At 37.9% G+C, this 23,220-nt stretch overlaps 1 protein-coding gene across 1 annotated transcript in view; it reads right to left on the bottom strand.

Moving 5' to 3' along the window:
- Positions 1–10,292, bottom strand: part of SEPTIN14 (septin 14) — an 80,680-nt gene extending 70,388 nt beyond the window's left edge. Inside the window, exons 1-2 of the mRNA XM_007079104.2 lie at positions 10,191–10,292; positions 9,486–9,554 (exon numbers count right to left, since the gene is read on the bottom strand). Of these exons, the coding sequence (XP_007079166.1) occupies positions 9,486–9,539 (54 nt within the window). The 5' untranslated portion in view covers positions 9,540–9,554; positions 10,191–10,292. The remainder of the gene's footprint in view (positions 1–9,485; positions 9,555–10,190) is intronic.
- Positions 10,293–23,220: the final 12,928 nt, after the last annotated feature.

Raw genomic sequence — 23,220 nt, 5'->3', positions numbered from 1 at the left:
AAGAAGCAGAGGAATGAATTAGTGACACAGAAGACAAAATAATGGAGAAGATGGCAGCAAAGTAGGAGGACCCTAGGCTTGTCTCATCCCTTGAACACAATTAGATAGCTATCAAATCATTCTAAATAATCCAGAAATCAACCTGAAGACTGGCAGAACAGGCTCCATAACTAAAGGGAGAGAAAGAAGCCACATCAAAGAATGTAGAAAGTGTGGAGACATGGTTTAGTGGAGAAATGGGTGCTGCAGAGAGGAAGCAGCTGTGTTCACAGGAAAAAGCAAGAGAGAGTGAGCACACAAGGGAAAGAACACACAAGGAGAACATTTCCCCTAAAGCCATTGGCAGGAAAAACAAGAGGGGTTGATTTTTTGTGAGTTCTTACAACCAGCAGGATTTAAAGATGAGTTTTAAAGGTCCACAGGTTTTGCTAGGATTGAGCCCTGAAGGCACTGATTTATTCCTAGAGATAAGGCAGGCAAACAACTGGGGGGTGGGGGGAGGAGATGGTGAGGGGAATGGGGAAGCAGAAGGCATGGGATCAGTACTATGAAGAATGCCTGGGGCACACAGTGGGGGAGATTATTTGCTGCTCATGGAGTGCATCTCTGAGAGTCAGCATTCAGAGTTGACTCTCTGGGGACAAAGGAGCCACTGGTGCTATTTCCCTCTGCAGTCCCTCAGCATATACACAGAGCCACCTGCTGGAAATAGCACAGCACTGACACTGGCTGCCTAACTTGCTTATACCAAGTTTCACCCTCTGTGCTCTGGTGCAACTGCCCTTCTCAGTCAAACTTGTCTCAGTCCCAGTGAAGTTGGCTCCTCCCCAAGAAGACTACCACAAGCCTTTGCCCACACCGTGTCCCTAAAGCCTGGAGTTTTTTTTTTTTTAATTTTTTTAACGTTTATTTATTTTTGAGACAGAGAGAGACAGAGCATGAATGGGGGAGGGTCAGAGAGAAGAAGACACAGAATCTGAAACAGGCTCCAGGCTCTGAGCTGTCAGCACAGACCCCGATGTGGGGCTCGAACTCATGGACCGCGAAATCATGACCTGAGCCAGTCGGCTGCTTAACCGACTGAGCCACCCAGGCACCCCTAGCCTGGGGTTTTAGAAGTCAGCAGGCTTGGCTGGGAGAGATCCCAGAGGGCACTGTGCTGCTCCCGGATAAAAGGTAAGCAATAATCCAGAAGCAGAGAGTCTGGACATAGACATCTCAAAAATGCCTGGGTCAAACATGGAGAGGAGATTATTTGCTTTTCTTGGAGTGCTTCCCTGAGAGGCAGCATTCAAGGAGTCACCTCTACAGGAACAAAGGAGACAGCTTATGTCAGTTCTCTCCTTCAACCCTCATATAAACATAGACACACCTGCAGTAAGCAGGCAGTACCAAGACTGGCTGCCTAACCTGCCTGCACCAAATCCCACACCCCTACACTCTGGCACAACTGCCCTTCTCAGTCAAGCTTACCTCAGTACCAGCACAGCAGGCCCCTTTCCCAGAGGAAAGACCAGCATAAACACCTGGCCACACCATGTCTCCTGACCAGGAAGATCTGCAGGGCTTCAGTAGTATCAGGTCTCATTCAACAAACAGATAAGGCCATACCTAGTTAAAACTCCACATTCTGGCCAGGGACCCAACATTGCCCACTGCAGGCAAGGAGAGCCTGCAGACGCATGGTATGAAGAATAGAGCAAATAGCAGTGCATGCAGCACACACCAGAGACACTTCCTAAAGTGACAGGCCCTGGACATTTATGACCTCTTCTTCATAAGCTATTACTCTAGGGAGCAGGAAACATACAGGCTTGTAACATACAGAAGAAGGCAGAGACTTAGACAAAATGCCATGACAGAGGAATTCATCCCAAATGAAACAACAAGATAAGGTCACAACCAGAGATCTGAGAAAGGCAGATATAAGTAACATGTCTGATGGAGAATTTAAAGCAAAAATAATAAGTATATTCTCTGGGTTTAAAAAAAGAATAGAAGAAGAGCACCTTGGTGGCTCACTCAACTAATTGTCTGACTCTTGATTTTGGCTCAGGTCATGATCTCATGGTTCATGAGTTCAAGCTCTGCATCAGGCTCTGTGCTGACAGTATGGAGCCTGCTTAGGATTCTCTCTCTCTCTTTCTCCCTCTCTCTCTCTCTGTCTGTCTATTTCAAAAAAAAAAACCTCAAAAAAATAAAAATAAAATGAATATTTTAAAAGAAAAGAAGAGAGGAGCGCCTGGGTGGCTCAGTCGGTTGAGCATCCGACTTTAGCTCAGGACATGATCTCGCGGTCTGTGGGCTCAAGCCCCACGTTGGGCTCTGTGCTGACAGCGCAGCCTGGAGCCTACTTCAGATTCTGTCTCCCTCTCTCTCTGCCCATTCCCCGCTCATGCTCTGTCTCTCTCTCTATCAAAAATAAATAAACATTAAAAAAAAATTTTTAAAGAAAAGAAGAGATCAGTGAGACCATTACCACAGATATAAAAGAGTTCAAAAAGAATCAATCAGAGATGAATAGTGCAATAAATGAGATTGGAAACAGGCTTGATGCAATGAATAGCAGAGTGGAAGAAGCAGAGGAATGAATTAGTGATAGAAGACAAAGTAAGAGAAATTAAAGAAGCTAAACAAAATAAGAAAGAATTATGCAACATGAGATAGACTTAAGGAACTCAATGACTGCATCAAAGGTAATAACATTTGTATGACAAGAGTCCCACAAGAAGAAGACAGAGAAAAGGGGGCAAAACATTTATTTGAAGAAATAGTAGTTGAAAACTTCCCTAATTTGAGGAAGGAAACAGACATCCAGATCCAGGAGGCACAGAGAACTCCCATCAAAATCAACAAAAGTGGGGCCTCTGAGTGGCTCAGTCAGTTAAGCATCCAACTTCAGCTCAGGTCATGATCTCACAGTTTGTGAGTTCAAGCCCTGCATTGAGATCTGTACTGACAGCTCAGAGCCTGGAGCCTGCTTGAGATTCTGTGTCTCCATCTCCTTTTGCCCTTCCCCCACTCACACTCTGTCTCTCTTTCTGGCTTTCAAAAATAAACAAACATTTAAAAAAAATTTTAAATCAACAAAAACAAGCCAACAGCAAGATATATTGTAATTACATTTGCAAAGTAGAGTGAAAGAAAACATCTTTAAAGCAGCAAGACTAAAGAAGTCCTTAACTTACAAGGGAAAACCCATAAGGCTAGCTGGAGATTTCTCAATAGAAACTTGACAAACCAAATGGGAGTGGCATGATATATTCAAAGTGCTGAATGGGGAAAAACTGCAGTCAAGAATATTTTCCAGCATGGCTATCATTCAGAATAGAAGGAAAAATAGAGTTTCCCAGACAGACAAAAACCAAAGGAATTACTGACCACTAAACAACCCTGAAAAAAATATTAAAGGGGATTCTTTGAGTGGAAAGACCAAAAGTGGCAAAGAAAGAAGAGACCAAAGGTGGCAAAGACAAGAAAAGATCAGGAAAAATCTCCAGAAACAATGACAAAACAAGTAATGATGTGGCACTGAATATATCTATCAGTAATTACTTTGAATATAAATGGACTTAACACTCCAATCAAAAGCCATAGGGTGTCAGAATGGATTTTAAAAAACAATACCCACTTATATGCTGCCTATGAGACTCATTTTAGACCTGAAGACACCTGCAGATTGAACGTGAGGGGATTGAGAAATATTGACATGCAATGGACATGAAAAGAAAGGTGGAGTTGTCATACTAATACACGAAAAATGGACTTCAAAAAAAAAAGTCAGTAGTAAGAGACCAAAAAGGGCACTATGCTATAATAAGGGGGACAATCCAACAAGGTCTAACAATTATAAATACTTATGCACCCAACATGAAACACCAAAATATATTTTAAAAGCTAACAACAAATATAAAAGTACTCATTGATAATAATACCATAATATTAGGGGATTTTAACATCCCATTTATATCAATGGAGAGAGCATCCAAACAGAAAATCAACAAGGAAACAATGGCTTTGAATGACACACTGGACCAGATGGACTTCACAGATATATTCAGAACATGCTAATCTAAAATAACAGAATAAAGATTCTTTTTAGTCTACATGGGAGATTCTCCTGAATAAATCACATACTAGGTCAAAAATCAGGCCTCAAGAAGGACAAAAATATTGAGATCATATCATGCATATTTTCTGACCATAACACTATCAAACTTGAAGTAAAACCATGAGAAAAAGTCTGGAAAGAGCTTGAACACATGGAGGTTAAACAACATTCAACTAAACCATGAATGGTTCGCACAGGAAATAAAAGAATAAGGAAATACATGGAAACAAATGAAAATGAAAACAGAACGGTTTAAAACCTTTTGGATGTGGCAAAGTGATCCTAATAGGGAAGTAGATAGTAATACAGGCCCACCTAAACAAGCCAGAAAAATCTCAAATAAACAATCTAGTCTTACACTTAATGGAGCTCAACAAAGAACAACAAATGAAGCCTGCAGCCAGCAGAAGAAGGGAAATAACAAAAATTAGAGAAGAAATAAATGACATAGAAACTAAAAGACAACAAAAAACCCACAATAGAACAGATCAATGAAACCAGGAGCTGGTTCTTTGAAAAAATTAATAAAATTGATAAACCCCTAGCCAGACTTACAAAATAAAAAAGACCCAGATAAATAAAATCACAAATGAAAGAGGAGAAATAATAGCCAACACCACAGAAATACAATTATTGGACAATATTATGAAAAACTATACGCCAACAAATTGGACAAACTGGAAGAAATGGATAAATTCCTAGAAGTATATAAGCTACCAAAACTGAAACAGGTAAAAGGAAAACTTCGACAGACCAATAACCATAAGAGAAATTATATCAGTAATAAAACATCTCCCAACAAACAAAAGTCTAGGGCCAGATGACATCACAGGTGAATTCTACCAAACAATTAAAGAAGAGTTAATATCTATTCTTCTCAAACTATTCCAAAAAATAGAAGTGGCAGGAAAACCCCAAACTCATTCTCTGAAGCCAGTATTAGCCTGGTACCAAAACCAGATAAAGACTCCACTAAAAAAAGAACTACAGGACAGTATAACTGATGAATATGGGTGCAAAAATTCTCAATAAAATACTAGCAAATCGAATCCAACAGTACATTAAAAAAAAATCATTCACCATGATCAAGTGGGATTTATTCCTGGCTACTACAAGCGTGGTTCAATATTCACAAATCAATCAACTATATATATCACACTAAGAAAAGAAAGGGTAAGAACCATATAATCTCAATGGATGCAGAAAAAGCATTTGACAAAATACAGCAACCATTCTTGATAAAAACCCTCAGCAAAGTAAGGATAGATGGAACATACCTCAACATCATAAAGGCCATATACAAAAGACTCACAGCTAATATAATCCTCAGTGAGGAAAAACTGAGAGCTTTTCCTCTATGGTCAGGAACAAGACAGGCATGTTGTCTCTCACTATTACTACTTAATATAGTACGGCAATCTTAGCCTCAGCAATCAGGCAACAAAAAGAAATAAAAGACATCCAAATCAGCAAGGAAGAAAGCAAACTTTCACTATATGCAGATGACATAATACTCCATATAGAAAACCCAAAAAATTTGACCAAAAGCGTCTAGAACACATGAATTCAATAAAGTCTCAGGATATAAAATCAACATGCAGAAATATGTTGTATTTCTATACACCAATAAGGAAGCAGCAGAAAGAGAAATTAAGGAATTGGTCTCATTTACAATTTCACCTAAAATAATAAGATATCTAGGAATAAACCTAACCCAAGAGGTGAAAGACCCGTACCCTCAAAGTTATAAAACACTGATGAAGGAAACTGAAGATGACACAAAGAAATAGAAAGACATTCTATGACCTGAATCAAAAGAACAAATATTGTTTAAATGTCCATACTACCCAAAGCAATCTACACACTTATTGCAATCCTTATCAAAATAACAATAGCATTTTTTCATTGAACCAGAAAAAAACTATCCTAAAACCTGTATGGAATGAACAAGGACTAAAAATAACCAAAGCAACCTTGAAACAGAAAAGCAAAGCTGGAGCCATCACAATTCTGGACTTCAAGTTATATTACAAAGCTGTAGTCACCAAAATACTATGATACTGGCACAAAAATATATACATAGATAAATGGAACAGAATAGAAAACCCAGAAATAAGCCCACAACTATGTGGTGAATTAATATTCAACAAAGTAGGAAAGAATATCCAATGGAAAGAAGACTGTCTCTTCAACAAATGGTGTTAGGAAAACTGTTCAGCAACATGCAAAAGAAAGGAACTGGACCACTTCTTTACACTATATACAAAAATAAATTCAAAATGGATTAAAGACTTAAATGTGAGATAGGAAAGACCTAAATGTGAGATAGAGAATAACATACGCAATAACCTCTTTGACATTAGCTATAGCAACTTCTTTCTAGATATGTCTCCTGAGGCAAGAGAAACAAAATCAAGAATAAATTATTGGGACTCAACATATAAAAAACAAATAATCCAGTTAAGAAATGGGTAGAAGACATGAATAGACATTTTTCCAAAGAAGACATCCAGATGGCTAACAGACACATGAAAAGATGCTCAACATTGCTCAACATCAGGGAAATACAAATCAAAACCACAATGAGATACCACCTCACACCTGTCATAATGGCTAAAATTAACTACTCAGGAAACAACAGATGTTGGTAAAGAATGCAGAGAAAGAGGAACCCTCTTGCACTCTTGACAGAAATGCAAATTTGTGCAGACATTTTGGAAAATGGTATGGAGGTTTAAAAATAGAACTACTCAATTATCCAGCAATTGCACTCTTGGGTCTTTACTCAAAGGATACAAAAATACTAATTCAAAAGGATACATGCACCCTGATGTTTATAGCAGAATTATCAACAATCACCAAATTATGGAAAGAGTCCTAATGCCCATTGACTACGAATGTATACAGAAGAATTGGCCATATATATGTATGTATATATATATACATATATATATATATATACATACATATATACATACATGTATATACATATATACATACATATATATATATAATGGAATATTACTCAGCAATAGCAACAATGAAATCTTTCCATTTGCAATAACATGAATGGAGCAAAAGAGTATTGTGCTAGGTGAAATAAGTCAGTCAAAGACAAACACCATATGATTTCACTCATATGTGGAATTTAAGAAACAAAACAAATGAACATAGTGGGGGAAAGAGAGGCAAATAGAAAAACAGACTCTTAACTATAGAGAACAAATTGATGGTTACCAGAGGGGAGGTGGGAAGGGTGATGTGGTAAATAAGTGATGGGGATTAAGGAAGACACTTACTGTGATGAGCACTGAGTGTTGTATGTAAGTGTTGAATCACTAAATTTTACACCTGAAACTGATATTACACTGTATGTCAACTAACTGGAATTTAAATAAAAACTTGGTGTAAAAAAAGATGTGGCATATATACACAATAGAATATTACTTGGCCATAAAAAAGAATAAGAACCTGCCATTTGCAACAACATGGATGGACCTAAAGTGTATAACGCTAACTGACATGAGTCACTTAGAGAAAGACATATATATCATATGATTTCACTTATATTTGGAATTTAACAAACAAAAAACATAAAGAAAAAAAGACACACAAAAAAACAGACTCTTAAATACAAAGAAGAAACTGGTGGTTACCAGAAAACAGGAAGGTGGGAGAATGAATGAAATAGATAAAAAGGGACTAAGAGTTCATTAATTATTATGAGCGCTGAGTAATGTATTGAATTGTTTAATTATATTGTATGTCTGAAACTAATATAAAACAATATGTTAATTACACTTCAATAAAAAAACAATTAAATGAGTCTACTTAAGCCTTGAATTCCAATACAGGAGAGAGATTAAAAAAAAAAAAAAAAAGATAGACATCCTCACATATTGATGGTTGTAGCATAAATTGACATAATATCTTTATAGAGTGATTTGCTAATTACTATCAAATTTTAAATTGCATATACTTTCTGATCCAATAATTTCATTTCTAACAAAATACATGAAACATATACATGAAAAAGTATGTAGGAGGATACTCAATGCAGCATTATACAGAATTGTGAAGAAGAAAAAGAAGAAAAAATAAGGAGGAGGAAGAAAGAGAAACAGAAAAAAAAAAAAAGCCCAGAAGTTACCTTACCACTACATAGAGGGGCTGGCTATTGAAAAAAAGTACATTTATAATAGCAAAAGTACAGAGCTATTAAAAAGAATAAGGTTGATCTGTGTGCTGATATGAAAACTTGTCCAAAGATTAGTTACTGCTGGTGAAAAACTAGGTTGAGAGGAGTGTTTTCTCTTTCTTATTGTTTGAGCATGATGAGGGAACAAACTAAGTTGCCAATTGTAAAATGGTTAAAAAAAGTTGGAAGGTTACTTGCTAAAGGGTGTGTACGGAGCATTTCTACCTTAGCTTAAAGTGTGACTAATTGGCCTTTGGGATCCCTTCTAATTCTAAAATTTTATTATTTTAATATCATGTAAACAAAGGAATGTTCACCATGATTTAATGCAAAAGAGGGGCCAAAGATATTATGGCATGGACATAAGTCAGTGGTTTCGTTTCTGAGACATGACTTTGACAGTAGTTTAAAAAGCAGTGAAGATGAAAGGTGGATCAAGTGTGATTTTAAGCATGTGACAGATAGAAAAACAAATATTGAATAAACCATTCTCTTCAGAGGAGTAACAGTGAGAAGGAAAAGAGAAAAAATATGGTAGTTTGGATATGCATGTTTGGAGGAAGAGAAAATACCAAGAAGAGAGCCATTAGGTACTAAGACATAAATGAGCACTATTTAACATAGATCAATGTTCACATATATATTTGACATTCTGCTCAAAAGGAATTCTAAAACTCACTTTTCACTCATTCAGGCATACTACTCTCTTTTTTAGTGTAAATTTGTATGTGAATTATTGTAAGTTGTCCCTAGTACAGAGGCTCATCTTAAAATATAATTTGTTTCAATCTCCCACTGAGCAAAGAAATAAACAGCCACCCAACCACTTCCTAAAATAACTTCACTTAAAAGTTATTTATTATCAGCACATAAATTTCCACAAACACATGCATCAAAATAGTGCTATTCTTCCCATCTAATGGGAAGTTTGTTATTCTTTGGTGTTAAAGAAGAATACTACCAAAAAGGTCTGCAAACTCAAGAAACAGGGAACAGTTATTTAAACCAATATTGGTATTTAACTCCAATCAATGTAAAATTTAATTCATGTGCAAGCATAACAAACACGAATCTTTATGACCTATGTCTATATCATTTTACTGAATCAATATTTTGAAATTACCCAATCTTGTTAAAGTACAAAATTGGAAGTTCTATTTGAAAGATATACTCAACTGTATCTTCATCATGGGGTATTTGTGTGGACATACACAATGGTTTTTCTGCCATACCAGGCTGAAAGACCTGAAAATGAAGAAATAAAAATCTGTTAAAAATTACTTTATAAGACTATATTCCTTCAATATAATTTAGATCAAAAGAGAGTCTAATAGAGACATTATCCCGGGTTTTGGCTTTCATTCCACACTATTGATCTGTTTTAAATTGTAACTGTTTTGCTAGACAGCCTCCTATATAATATGTAATATTCAACTTAAAATGCACAGTGATACATTTAACCATAAACATGCAGAATAATCTAAAGAAAGGGTAAACTCTCTTTTGAAATCAAGAGGACAGAGAGCATTCTTCTTTAAAGCACTGAGTGTAAAATAGGTAATTTTGCTTTAAAAAGTGCTTAAAAGAACCAGGAAAGGCAAAATTACTTAACTTTACAGAGAAGCTTACCAGGGAAGGCTGGGGTGATACAGCTCAAGGAGAGTTGGAAAAGAAGAGCTTATAAAATCTAAACAAGTCCCTTAAACATTGTACTAAATTAATAAAAACTGTCACTTATGAAGCACTTATTATGCACCTAGCATTGTGCTGAGTGCTTATGTGCTTTAGCTCCTTTAGTCATCGTAATAGATAGATATAGACATATTTTTGTTGCCATATGCCAGTTGAGAAAATTCATATTCAGAAAAATGAGTAACTTACTTGCCCAAGATTTCAGCAATGCAGCAGACACAGGTCTGAACTGACTCCAAAGCTGGTGTTCTTCCTACTGTCCACAGTTATGAACCAAATATTCACTGTGCTTGCAACACTGTGGAACAAGGGAGGGGAGGTACAAAAGAGCATGTGCTGATTTCTAAGCAGAACTGTCTGAGAAGGACATGCTATCCTACTTTTGAGTAGAGCACAAAGATATGAGAATATGGGGCATGATTTAAAAGGAAATATTATATACAAATATAGCAAAAAGAAAAGTAAACAGTATCAAATAATGGCTCTCTATCATGGCTTCTTCACTTGAGAATAATAATTCCTGAGAATTATTCCACTTTCGTGTATATGTTGACTTCATTTTTTCCTTAATAGCAAATAGTATCCTCTAAAAAAGATAGTGTTCTGTGTTATGGTATTGTTTACTCTGGTCTATATATGCAAGTTCTGTATTAGCAGAACTTTAATGTTGGGTATTGCAGTCATTTCTAGCCTTTAACTGAAATCAACAATAAACATCTAAACCACTAAAAAAAAAAAGAATTGTTTCTTAACTTCCCCTGCCTATTCTGTCTCAGAATTTGAAGTAAGTTACTATAAATTCAAGAGTCTCAAATTTTAGTTATGCAAAGGATAAAGTTCTGGAGATCTACTCTATAGCATGGTGATTATAGTTAATAATACTGTATTGTGTACTTGAAATTTGCTAAAAGAGATCTTAATTGTTCTTATCCCCCACATACACACACACATGCAAACACACACACACAGTGTTAACTATGTGAGGTAAGGGATATGTTAACTAGCTTTATTGGGATAATCATTTCACAATGTATATGTATATCAAAACATCACATTGTACACCTTAAATATATACAATTTTTATTTTTCCGTTACATCTCAATAAAGCTATAAAAAAGAGAAAAGTATTTTCAGAAAAAGAATATCTCTAATTGCTGCCTTTTGGCAAACTTGCACAAGATGGTTTGAAAACTAGAGATACAAATTATCTTGTGTTTTAAACCAAACTAACTGCGTCTTTTTTTATGTTTATTTTTGAGAGACAGAGAGAGACAGCATGAGCGGGGGAGGGGCAGAGAGAGACGGAGACCCAGAATATGAAGCAGGCTCCAGGCTCTGAGCTGTCAGCACAGGCTTGAACTCACAGCCATGAGATCATGACCTGCAAAGTCGAACGCTTAACTGACTGAGCCACACAGGCGCCTCCAAACTAACTGTGTATTAAATAGTGGTTTACTTATGTCACATAAATCTGGAGCAAATATTCTGAAAGCATGTTCCCTGGGACTCTGGGGATCACTGACCCTCTTACAGGGAACCCATAATATGAGTATAAATATGAATAATATGAAGGTGATTTGTTTTTTCCAATGTGTTGACATTTGCACTGATGGTTCAAAAGCAATGGTGGATAAAACTGTTGCTACTTTAATCAAGGCAGTGTCACCAAATAGTCACTTGTGTTTTAGTCACTTCACACATTCACACAAAAAGAAAAAGAAGGCAAGTACCCATAAACATTTATACTGTAGACAAGTGTGATGGATGTCTTAAAGTAAAACAAGTTATGTGATTATGAGATATAATAACTCCTTTTGTCAAGGCATGTCAAATTCAGTTGCAAAACCAACTAACATCACTAGTTTTTAAGGTTTTGTTATATCTAGGACAGTTTTTTTTTTAATTTAACAAATATTTATATTTGTTGGATTGCATTGTCCTGCTGCAAGCTGGATCTGGTGAAATGCACTATACATGGAATGGAACATGTACCATTGAAAGAGGGAAGGAAAAAAGAGTTTTAGTCTGGCATATCCTACTGACAGTCTGTCTCTTTATGCCTGACAACTCTGCCTCCACTGGACAAAGTGTATGGTATGTACAAACACGTTAAGTTCCTAAAACTGCCAACTTTGCTCTCCTAAATGCTATGTGGGTATGTTATGTTTACCACTGGTAATAGTTATTTGGCCACTGTCTTTTTCCCCTCCATTGGCCTGGAGTATATTATAGCACACATAAATGCCTTACTAACTTTGTCCAGCAAACTTTAAATAATAGTCAACAAAGCCTGTTCTTACTGAACACTGAAATGTCTTTATTAAAAGTGGTCCTCCAAAATAAGATGGTCTTGGGCATTATTACTGCTTTGCAAGAAGGCATCTGTGCCATTATCCAAAAAGAATGCTGTTGTTTCATACCTGGTGACTCTACTAATGTATAATCTTATTAATTGACACAAGAACACAAGTGAACAACCTGAGTGATGTGACTCCCAGTCTAGACGACTTAATAAATCAATGGTTCATATCATGGGCATTTAGGTGGATAAATTCTCACTGATATGGGAAATCATTGTCTTAATCTGTGTTTTCTCTTACATGAGCCTGTGCTATTGCTGTGTCATCTGCCTCTGATGCACCCAGCTGCCAAAAGAGCCACCTCCATGCTAATGAAACACGTTGCTGACTTCTCAGGGCATATGAGATTGTAATAGTTTGTCATGAAGGATGTATTATTGGGGAGGTCATGGAGAAGATGTGACTGCCAGCTCACATGTGAGATGGAGCCCAGCAACTGAAGACTATTTACCCTCAGTCCCTCTCCTTGGAATATGCATTTCACTTGCCTTCTCTGCTCCCAGAGGCTGTCCCAAAGACATACATAACCTTGAGATAATGTGGTATTGAGACCATCTGGAAGGTAAATGTGACTGAACCCAGTCAGGCCCTTTACATAAACTTTTAAGATTTGGTGGGTGGGTGCTGAGATCTCTTCATTTTTCAGTCACCCTAAACTAGCCTCATATGTAAGTTCCTTTGCTTATTAAGCCTGTCAATTACCAATCTTGAGTAGGCTGGGCAAGTCTCTCCCTGCCCACCACACATGGGGGCCAGTTTCCAATTACACCTGGGAAGTTCCAGAGGAGCTTGTAAACCAACAATGCTAAAATTACAAATTCTCATCCCTATTAATCATGTCACCTGGCTTTGTTTTAGATCATATCCTTATCAATCCTTGGCATTATACTAAGTGTTTGTTTTTAAGTGGTTTACTGTCTGTCTGTATTATTCAAGTAGGCTGGAACCTTGTCATGTTTTTTTTTTAATTTAATGGAAATATATAAGTCCTCATTGCCCAAAATAGTGCCTGGTTGACATATAATTGGCATTTGCTGAGTATTTTCTAAATGAAAGAGAACTGTTAACACCTGCATTTCTGAGCAGAAGTCAGTGTCTAGAATGGATCCCTTGGGCAGTGCTGTAAGATGCAAATGCCTTTCCTCTGGAAAGCCTAATCTTGAATGACATTGTGAGGGAACAGGAAAGTCTATTTCAGGCCTAGTGGCTTCTCAGACAGGCTTCTGCACAGGCACAGCATTATCTGGTTCTGGTGCCTCAGGTTAGAATTACACAGGTGGGTCTGGTTTGAAAGTCCTTGCCTGGATCCATGGATAGGTCTGTCAGGAAAACGAGGCAGCCATAGAGTCCTGAGAAAGCCTGGAGAGGGCGAAATGGTGAGGGCTGCAGGATTGTGAAAGGTAACAAGGACATCCACGGATGTAAATGTAGTACAGAAGGATCCTTAGTACTATACACATATTATTATTCTTTCCTAATATAAGTCAATTTCATGGCAAAGAATGGAAGAAACTTCTCCCCTTAAGAAAATATCAGAGAATTACAATTATGTTACATTTTTTAAAAAGATACTCTGTTTTTCACATTTGTGTTGTGTGACAATACACAGCTTTGCTTCTACTCAGGAATAGATTAAGGGAGCACACACTCTTCATGGTATTTTACCACTACAAATGCCAGAAGCTGGAGAGGCATCTATCCTAGAAGCTTCCAGAGAAACAGAGCATGGGGACTAACTAGCCTCCTAACCTTTCCATATGCTCAGAGTCAATACTAACATGCCTCCCTTACCTGTTTTCTCAGTAACCACTAAAGTTCAGGTCTTGTGGGTGCTGGATCATTAGTTCCTGATCCTCAATCCTCTCCTTGCTCTGTACATCCCTCGTCTAATTCTTTATCCTTTTTTCCTTCCCTCTCAAACCCTTCAAGGTCATGTTCCTGCAGTGTGAGGTTGAGGTCCAGTGAAAACGAGGATCAAAACTACTATTAGCTATCAGCTCATACCTGTTAGAATGGCTATTACCAACAACAACAACAACAACAACAAACAAGAAATAACAAGTGCTGGCAAGGATGTAGAGAAAAGAGAACCCTTGTGCACTGTTGGTGGAAATGTAATTTGGTGTACCAATGTAAAAAAAGAGTATAGAGTTTCTTCACAAAAGTTAAAAATAAAACCATATGAGAGAGACTTGGGGAAGATGGTGGTGGATTAAAGAGACCCTAGGTTTGCCACCATCCATGGACACAAATAGGTAACTATCAAATCATTCTCAATATCGCAGAAATCAACCTGAGGACAGAGAAACTCCACAATTAAAGGGAGAGAAGAAGCCACATCAAAGAAGATAGGAATTGTGGAGACCTGGTTCAAGGGAGAAATGGATCTTGGGGCTGCAGAAGGGAGGGGGACATGGTCACAGAGTAAAGTGAGAGAGAGAGGCAGGGGGGAACACACAGGGGAAGGCACAAGGAGAGCATTTCCCCAAAGCCATTGACTTAGAAACCAAGAGGAGCTGAATTTCATGAGTTCTTATAACCAGTGGAGCTTAAAGCCTGGAGTTTTAAAGGTGAGAGGGCTTAGCTGGAATACAGCCTGAAGATAGACCTGCTCTGGAGAGAATGCAGGCAAATAACTCAGGAGCAAACAGTGTGGAAACAGCAATCAGAAAAACACTTGGGCACAGAATGGGGAGACTATTCGCTCTTCTTGGAGCATGTATCTAAGAGGTAGTGTCCATGGAGACACCTCTCGAGGAAAAAAAAAAGCTGGCTGGCTCCATTTCCCTCCCCAACCCCTCAGCATAAACACAGAGCCACCTGTTGGAAGCAGCACAGCATGGACACTGGCTGCCAAATTTGCCTACAGCAAACTCCACCCCCACCCTCCACTCTGGTGTGACTGCCTTTCTCAGTCAATCATGCCTCAGTCCCAGCACACTGGGCCTCTCCGCCAGAATACCAGCACAAACCTCTGCCCACACCACGTCTCTTGGCCATAGTGCTCTGCTTGGCCTCAGTTCTAGTGGAAGTGGTATCAGGTCTCATTTAAAGAGGACCATTTAGTTTAACTCTTAGTTTAACACTTAGTTAAAACTCACCACATATGGCCAGGGACCAAACACAGCCCTCTGCAAGGAAAGAGAACTTCTGCAGATGACCGGCCTAAAGGATTGAGTATCCAAAGCACAAGAGCAGAGCACACCCAAAACACACAAGAGACACTCCCTGAAATGCCAGGCCTGGGGTACTATATAACCTCCTCTTCATAAGGCCATTACTTTCAGAATCAGGAAACATAGTTGGCTTTCCTACCACAGAGAAGAAGGCAGAGACTTGTACAAAATACCAACATGGAGGAATTTATAAAAGGATAAGACCATGGTCAGAGATCTAAGTGAAACAGATATAAGTAACATGCCTGATGGAGAATTAAACAATCATAAGGATACTCACTGGGATTGAGAAAAGAATAGAAAACATCAGGGAGGTCTTATCACTGAGATAAAAGGATTAAAAAAGAATGAATCAGAGATGAAGAGTGCAGGCTTGATGCAATGAACAACAAGTTAAAAGAAGCAGGGGAACAAATTAGTGACAAGACACAAGAATGGAAATTAATGAAGTTGAACACAAGAGAGAAAGATTTATGCAACACAAGAATAGATTTAGGGAACTCAGTGACTCCATCGAATGTAATAACATTCATGTTATAGGAATGCCAGAAGAAGAGAGAGAAAGGGGGCAGAAAATTTATTTGAAGAAATAATAGCTGAAAACTTCCCTAATCTGAAGAAGGAAATAGATATCCAGATCTAAAAGACACAGAGAACCCCCATCAAAATCAACAAAAGCAGGCCAACAACAAGACAAATAGTAATTAAATTTGCAAAACATAATGATCTTAAGAAAACATCTTTAGGGGCGCCTGGGTGGCTCAGTCGGTTGAGCGTCCGACTTCGGCCGAGGTCATGATCTCACATTCTGTGAGTTCCAGCCCCGCGTTGGGCTCTGTGCTGACAGCTCAGAGCCTGGAGCCTGTTTCAGATTCTGTGTCGCCCTCTCTCTGACCCTCCCCTGTTCATGCTCTGTCTCTCTCTGTGTCCAAACTAAAAACATTAAAAAAATTTTAACAAAAAAAAAAAAAAGAAAGAAAACATCTTTAAAGTAGCAAAAGTCCTTAACTTACAAAGAAAAACTGATAAGGCTAGCTGGAGACTTCTCAACAGAAACTTGGCAAGTCAAAAGGGAATGACATGATATGTTCAAAGTGCTGAATGGGAAAAATTTATAGCCAAGAATACTCTATCCAACAAGGGTATCATTCAGAATAGAGGGAGACATAAAGAGTTTCCCAGGCAGACAAAAATTAAAGGTGTTTGTGACCCCTAAAACAGCCCTGCAAGAACCAAATGGCCATCAACTGATAGATGGATAAAGAAGATGTGATATGTACACACACACACACACACACACACACACACACACACACACTGGAATATTACTCAGCCATCAAAAAGAATGAAACCTTGCCATTTTCAATGACATGGATGGAGCTAGAGAGTGCATTATACTAAGTGAAATAAGTCAGTCTGAGAAAGACAAATGCCATATGAATTCACTCATTTGTGGTTTTTAAGAAACAAAACAAATGGGAGTCTGGGGTAGCTCAGTCAGTTAAGTGTCTGACTCTTGATTTCAGCTCAGGTCATGAGCTCACAGTTTGTGAGTTTGAGCCCCCAGTCAGGCTCTGTACTCTGACTCTCTCTCTCTCTGCCCTTCCCTTGCTCACTCTCTATCTCTCTCTCAAAATAGATAAAAATAAACTTTAAAATTTTTTAATGTTTTGTTTTATTTTTGAGAGAGAAAGAGTATGAGTGGGGGAGGGGCAGAGAGTGAGGAGACACAGAACATGAAGCAGGCTCCAGGTTCCATGCTATCAGCACAGAGCCCATTGTGGGGCTTGAACCCACTAACTGTGAGATCATGACCTAAGCCAAAGTTGCGCTTAACTGACTAAGCCACCCAGGCGCCCCAATAAAAATAAACTTTGGGGGGAAAAAACGGATGAACATAGGGGAAGGGGAAAAAAAGAGGGATGCAAACCACAAGAGCCTCAACTATAGAGAACAAACCGAGGGTTGATAGAGGGGAGGTGGGTGCGGGATTTGTCAAATAGGTAATGGGTATTAAAAAGGACACTTGTGATGAGCAGTGGGTATTATATGTAAATGATGAATCACTAAATTCTACTCCTAAAACCAATATTACACTATATGTTAACTAACTGGAATTTAAATAAAAACTTGATGCCAAAAGATAAGACAGCCCTGCAAGAAATATTAAAGGAGACTCTAAGTGGAAAAGGGAGATGAAAAGAGACAAATACAAGAGAGGGTAAGAGAAAATCTCCAGTAACAATGACAAGACAAGCAATAAAATGGCACTAAATATCTATCTATCAATAATTAACTTGACTGTAAATGGACTAAACACTCCAGTCAAAAGATAAATGTCAGGGGTGCCTGGGTGGCTCAGTTGGTTGAGTGTCCGATTTCAGCTCAGGTCATGATCTCACAGTTTGTGAGTTCAAGCCCCGCGTCGGGGTCTGTGCTGACAGCTCGGAGCCTGGAGCCTGCTTCAGGTTCTGTGTCTCCCTCTCTCTCTGCCCCATCCCCACTCATGCTCTGTCTCTCTCCGTCTTAAAAATAATTAAAATATTTTTTAAAAAAAGAGAAATGTCAGAATGGATAAAAACAAAAACAACAAGACTCACCTACATGCTGCCTAAAATAGAATCATTTTAGACTGAAATACACCTGGAGATTGAATGTGACGAGATGGAGAAATATTTATCACACAAATAGATGTCAAAAGGGAGCCAGAGTAGTGATACTTATAGTGGACGAACTGGATTTTAAACAAAGTCTGTATCAAGAGACAAAAAGTTGGCACTATACCATAATAAAGGGGACAATCCAACAAAAGATCTAACAATTGTAAATATTTATGAACCCAACACGAAAGTACATAAATATTAACAGATATATATTCAGAACATTTTGACCTAAAACAGCAGAATACACATTCTTTTCAAGTGAACATTGGACATTCTCCAGAATAGATCACATATTAGGTCATTAAACATGTCTCAACAAATATAAAAATATTGATATCATACCATGCATATTTTCTGACCATAACACTGTGAAACTAGAAGTCAACCACAAGAAAAAGAATGGAAAGACCACAAACATAGAGGTGAAACAACATGCTACTAAAAAAAGAATGATTCCATGAAGAAATCTAAGAAGAAATTTTAAAAATACATGGAAACAAATGAAAACACGATGATGCAAAATGTTGGAATGTAGCAAAAGCAGTCCTAAGAGGGGAGTAGATAGCAATACAGGTCTACCTCAAGAAGCAAGAAAAATCTCAAATACACAACCTAACCTTGTACCTAAAGGAGCTTGAAAAAGAACAATAAATAAAACCTAAAGCCAGAAGAAGGAAGGAAGTAATAAAGATTGGAGCAGAAATAAATGATATAAAAACTAAAGCCATGATAGAACAGATCAATGGAACCAGAAGTTGGTTCTTTGAAAAAAATAATAAAATTGATAAACATCTACTCAGACTTATCAAAGAGAAGAGAAAGACCCAGTCAAAAAAAATCACAAATGAACAGAAGATAAGTACCAACCAACACCATAGAAATACGAATAATTATCAGAGATTATGAAAAACTATATGTCAACAAATCGGACAACCAGGAAGAAATAAATACATTCCTAGAAACATGTAAACTACCAAAACCGAAACAGGAAGAAATAGAAAATTTGAATAGAAAAATAACCAGCAAACTAATTGAATCAGTAATCAAAAAGCTCTCCAAAAACAAAAGGCCAGGGCCAGACGTCTTCAAGATGAATTCTAAGAAATAATTAAGAAGATTTAATACCTATTCTCAAATTATTCCAAAAAAATAGAAAAAGAAAGAAAACTTCCAAATTCATTCTCTGAGACTAGCATTAGCCTGATACCAAAACCAGATAAAGAATCCACTAAAAAAGGAAACTACAGGCCAATATTCCTGATAAACATGGAAACAAAAATTCTCAATACAATGCTAACAAACCAAATCCACCAATAGATTTTTAAAAAACATTTACGAGAGGTGCCTGGGTGGTTCAGTTGGTTAAGTGTCCTACTTCGGCTCAGGTCATGATCTCACCATTCATGAGTTCAAGCCCCACGTTGGGATCTGAGCTGATGGCTCAGAGCCTGGAGCCTGCTTCAGATTCTGTGTCTCCCTCTCTATCTGCCCCTCCCCTGCTTGCTCTCTGTCTCTCTCTCTCTCTCTCAAAAATAATAAATATTAAAATTTTTTTAAATGATAATAAAAATAAAAGTCATTCACCATGATCAAGTGGGATTTATTCTTGGGCTGCAAGGGTGGTTCAATATTTGCAAATCAATCAATCAATGTGATACACCACATGAATAAAAGAAAGGATAAGAGCCATATAATCCTTTCAATAGATGCAAAAAAAAGCATTTGACAAAGTACAACATCAATTGATGATAAAACCCTCAACAAAGTAGAGGTAGAGGAGACATTCCTAAACACAGTAAAGGCTGTATACAAAAAAATCCACAGCTAGTATCCTCCTCAATGGGGAAAAAATGAGAGATTTTGCCCTACAGTCAGGAACAAGATGGGGATATCCATTTCACCACTGTTATTTAACATAGTACTGGAAGTCCTTGCCACGGCACTCAAACAAAAAGAAATAAAAGGCATGCAAATCGGCAAGAAAGAAGTTGGAACTTTCACTACTTGCAAATGACTTCATATTCTACATAGAAAACCCAAAAGACCCCACCAAAAAATTGCTAGAACTCATACACAAATTCAGTAAAGTTTCAGGATACAAAATCATGTACAGAAACCTGTTGCATTTCTAGACACCAATAATGAAGCAGCAGAAAGAGAAACCAAGGAATCGATTTACCATGTACAATTGCACCCCAAACAATAAGATACCTAGAAATAAACCTAACCAAAGAGGTGAAGGACCTATACTCTGAAAGCCATAAAGCACTGATGAAAGAAATTGAAGATGACCCCAAGAAATGGAAAGACACTCCATGTTCAAAGATAAGAAGAATAAATATTGAGAGGAGCTAAGATGGTGGAAGAGCATGGAAGTTTTTTGTGTGTCTCATGTCCTGAAATACAGCCAGACCAACACTAAACCATCCTACACACCTAGAAAACTGATTGGAGGATTAACACAACAATCTGCACAACCTGAACCACAGAATTCAGCAGGTACACGGCATGGAGAGGTGAACTTGGGGAGTGAAAAGCTGCTGAGGGAAGGGAACCGCTTTTGTGGGCGGAGAGAAGACAGAGACTGGGGAGGAGGGCAGAATACGGGAAAAGCACTCCTCCCCAAAAGCAGCTGGAGAGAAAGTGAAAAATTGGAAACAGCTGCAGGGACTAAACTAAAACGGGAGAAAGGAGAAAGGAGAGGGTTTAAATTCCATTAAGACTGTAAAAAAGGAGAGCACAAAGTCTGCAACTCCGCAGCTTGATACCTGGCGGTGCTCTGGTGGGAAGGGTGAATCCCCAGGAGCAGAGTGAGGTCCAGGAGGTTCCCGGGTCACACTGGGAAAAGCGGTTCCACTGCTGGAAGGACATTTGGTAGAGACTGTTGAGGCCACTTGGTCCCAGCAGACCCCAGAGAACGGCCACATTCACTGGTGCTGGAACAAGGTCTTTAAGGGTGAAGCCTGGTGCCAGCTGTGTGGTGATTTTCCACAATCCCTGAAATGCTGCTGCTACACTGTCTCATGAATTTTTTCTGGGGTGGGCTGGTACCTGGCTGCAGTCTCTGGTCACCAGCAGCAGGGTCCAGTAAGCGTTCCTGGGTGCAGCCGACATTTGGCCATTGCTCATTTGGCCATTGCTCAGTGAGACCCTTCCACAGAGGGGCGGAACAGGTCAAAACCACAGTCCTTCAGAAGTAAGGGGCTGGGTAAAACAGCCACATCTGAGACAACTCTGGAGAGAGGTACTGCCTGGGGCTTGGTCAAGGAGAGTGAAAAGGCAAGGAGTGGATGAAAGCTAAAGACAGGGGATGGGTGGGCAATTGCTGATCAGTGAAAACACACTGGGTCGCTGGGTGGCGCCATTTTCACCACTCCCATGTATGCACATACGCACCTACGAGCCCAACAACAATCCACCCCAGGAGGCTAGCAGCGCCATCTAGTGGAGAGCAGAGCTGTTACACTGAGTCCCACCCAACTGGGCCAACTTCGCTCTTCAAGAACACAAGTCTCACTGTCGGCTTAGTTTATGGGCTATAAAGCGCTTCATATTCTGACATCTAGGGGAAAACAAAGTAATTTCAGTCCTACTTCAATCTGTTAACAGGTTCATCTATTCAATTTTCTTTCTTTTTTCTTTTTCTCTTTTACAATTTTCTTTTTCTTGAATACAGAAAGAGAAAAAATTCATTTTTATTTTCAATTTTTATTAAAAATATTTTTCTTTAATTTTTTTACTATGTGTTTTGCTTTTGTGTAAATATTTTCAAATTCTATTTTACTTCCATCATTTTATTTTAGTCTACTTCAGTGTATTCACCTTTTCAAATTTTCAAGCAATTTCCTTTTTATTTCTTTCTTTCTTTTTTTCCTCTTCCTCATTTCTTTTCTTTTTCTTGAATGCAGAAGAGAAAAACTTCATTTTTACTTTCAGTTTCTATTAAAAATATTTTTATTTTTTTTACTATATTTTTGCTTTCATGTAAATTCTCAAATTCTATTTTACTTCCATCATTTTATTTTAGTCTACTACAGTGTATTCACTTTTTCAAATTTTTAAACGATTTCCTTTTTTTCTTTATTTTTTAAATCTTTTTTCTCTTTTTCATTTCTTTTATTTTTTCTCGAATACATAAAAAGAAAAAATTCATATTTATTTTTAACTTTTATTAAAAATATTTTTGTTTAATATTTTCTACTATAATCTTTACTTTTGTGTACATTTTTTCAAGTACTATTTTACCCTAATCATCTCATTTTAGTCTACTTCAGTGTATTCATTTTTTCAAATTCTCAAATGATTTCCTTTCCCCCCCCCCCCCGCTTTTTTTCTCTAATCTGTCAAACCACTTTCAACACCCAGACCAAAACACACTTAGGATCTAGCAACATCTATTTGGTTTGTGTGTGTGTGTGTGTGTGTGTGTGTGTGTGTTTAATTTTTAATTATATTTTTTATTTTAATTTTTTTAATTTCAACTTTTCTACCTCATTAATTCCTTTTCTCCCTTCAAAATGACAAAAACGAAGGAATTCACCCCAAAGGGAAAAGCATGAGGAAACAACAGCCAGGGACTTAACCAACACAGATACAAGCAAGATGTCTGAACCAGAATTTAGAATCACAACAATAAGAATATTAGCTGGAGTCAAAAATAAATCAGAATCCCTTTCTGCAGTGAAAAAGAAGTAAAAAATAGCCAGAATGAAATTAAAAATGCTATACTGAGCTGCAATCACGGATGGATGCAGCGGCAGCAAGATAGATGAGGCAAAACAGAGAATCAGTGATATAGAGGACAAACTTGTCGAGAATAATGAAGCAGAAAAAAAGAGGGAGATTAGGGCAAAAGAGCACGATTTAAGAATTAGAGAAATCGTGACTCATTAAAAGGGAAAAACAACAGAATCATAGGGGTCCCAGAAGAGGAAGAGAGAGAAATAGGGATAGAAGGGTTATGTGAGCAAATCATAGCAGAAAACTTTCCTAACCTGGGGAAAGACACAGACATCAAAAT

This window comes from Panthera tigris, chromosome E3 (genome assembly GCF_018350195.1).
Source record: "Panthera tigris isolate Pti1 chromosome E3, P.tigris_Pti1_mat1.1, whole genome shotgun sequence".
Lineage (NCBI taxonomy): Eukaryota > Metazoa > Chordata > Mammalia > Carnivora > Felidae > Panthera > Panthera tigris.
The sequence above is the reverse complement of the archived record's forward strand: the minus strand, read 5'-3'. Positions and strand labels throughout refer to the sequence as shown.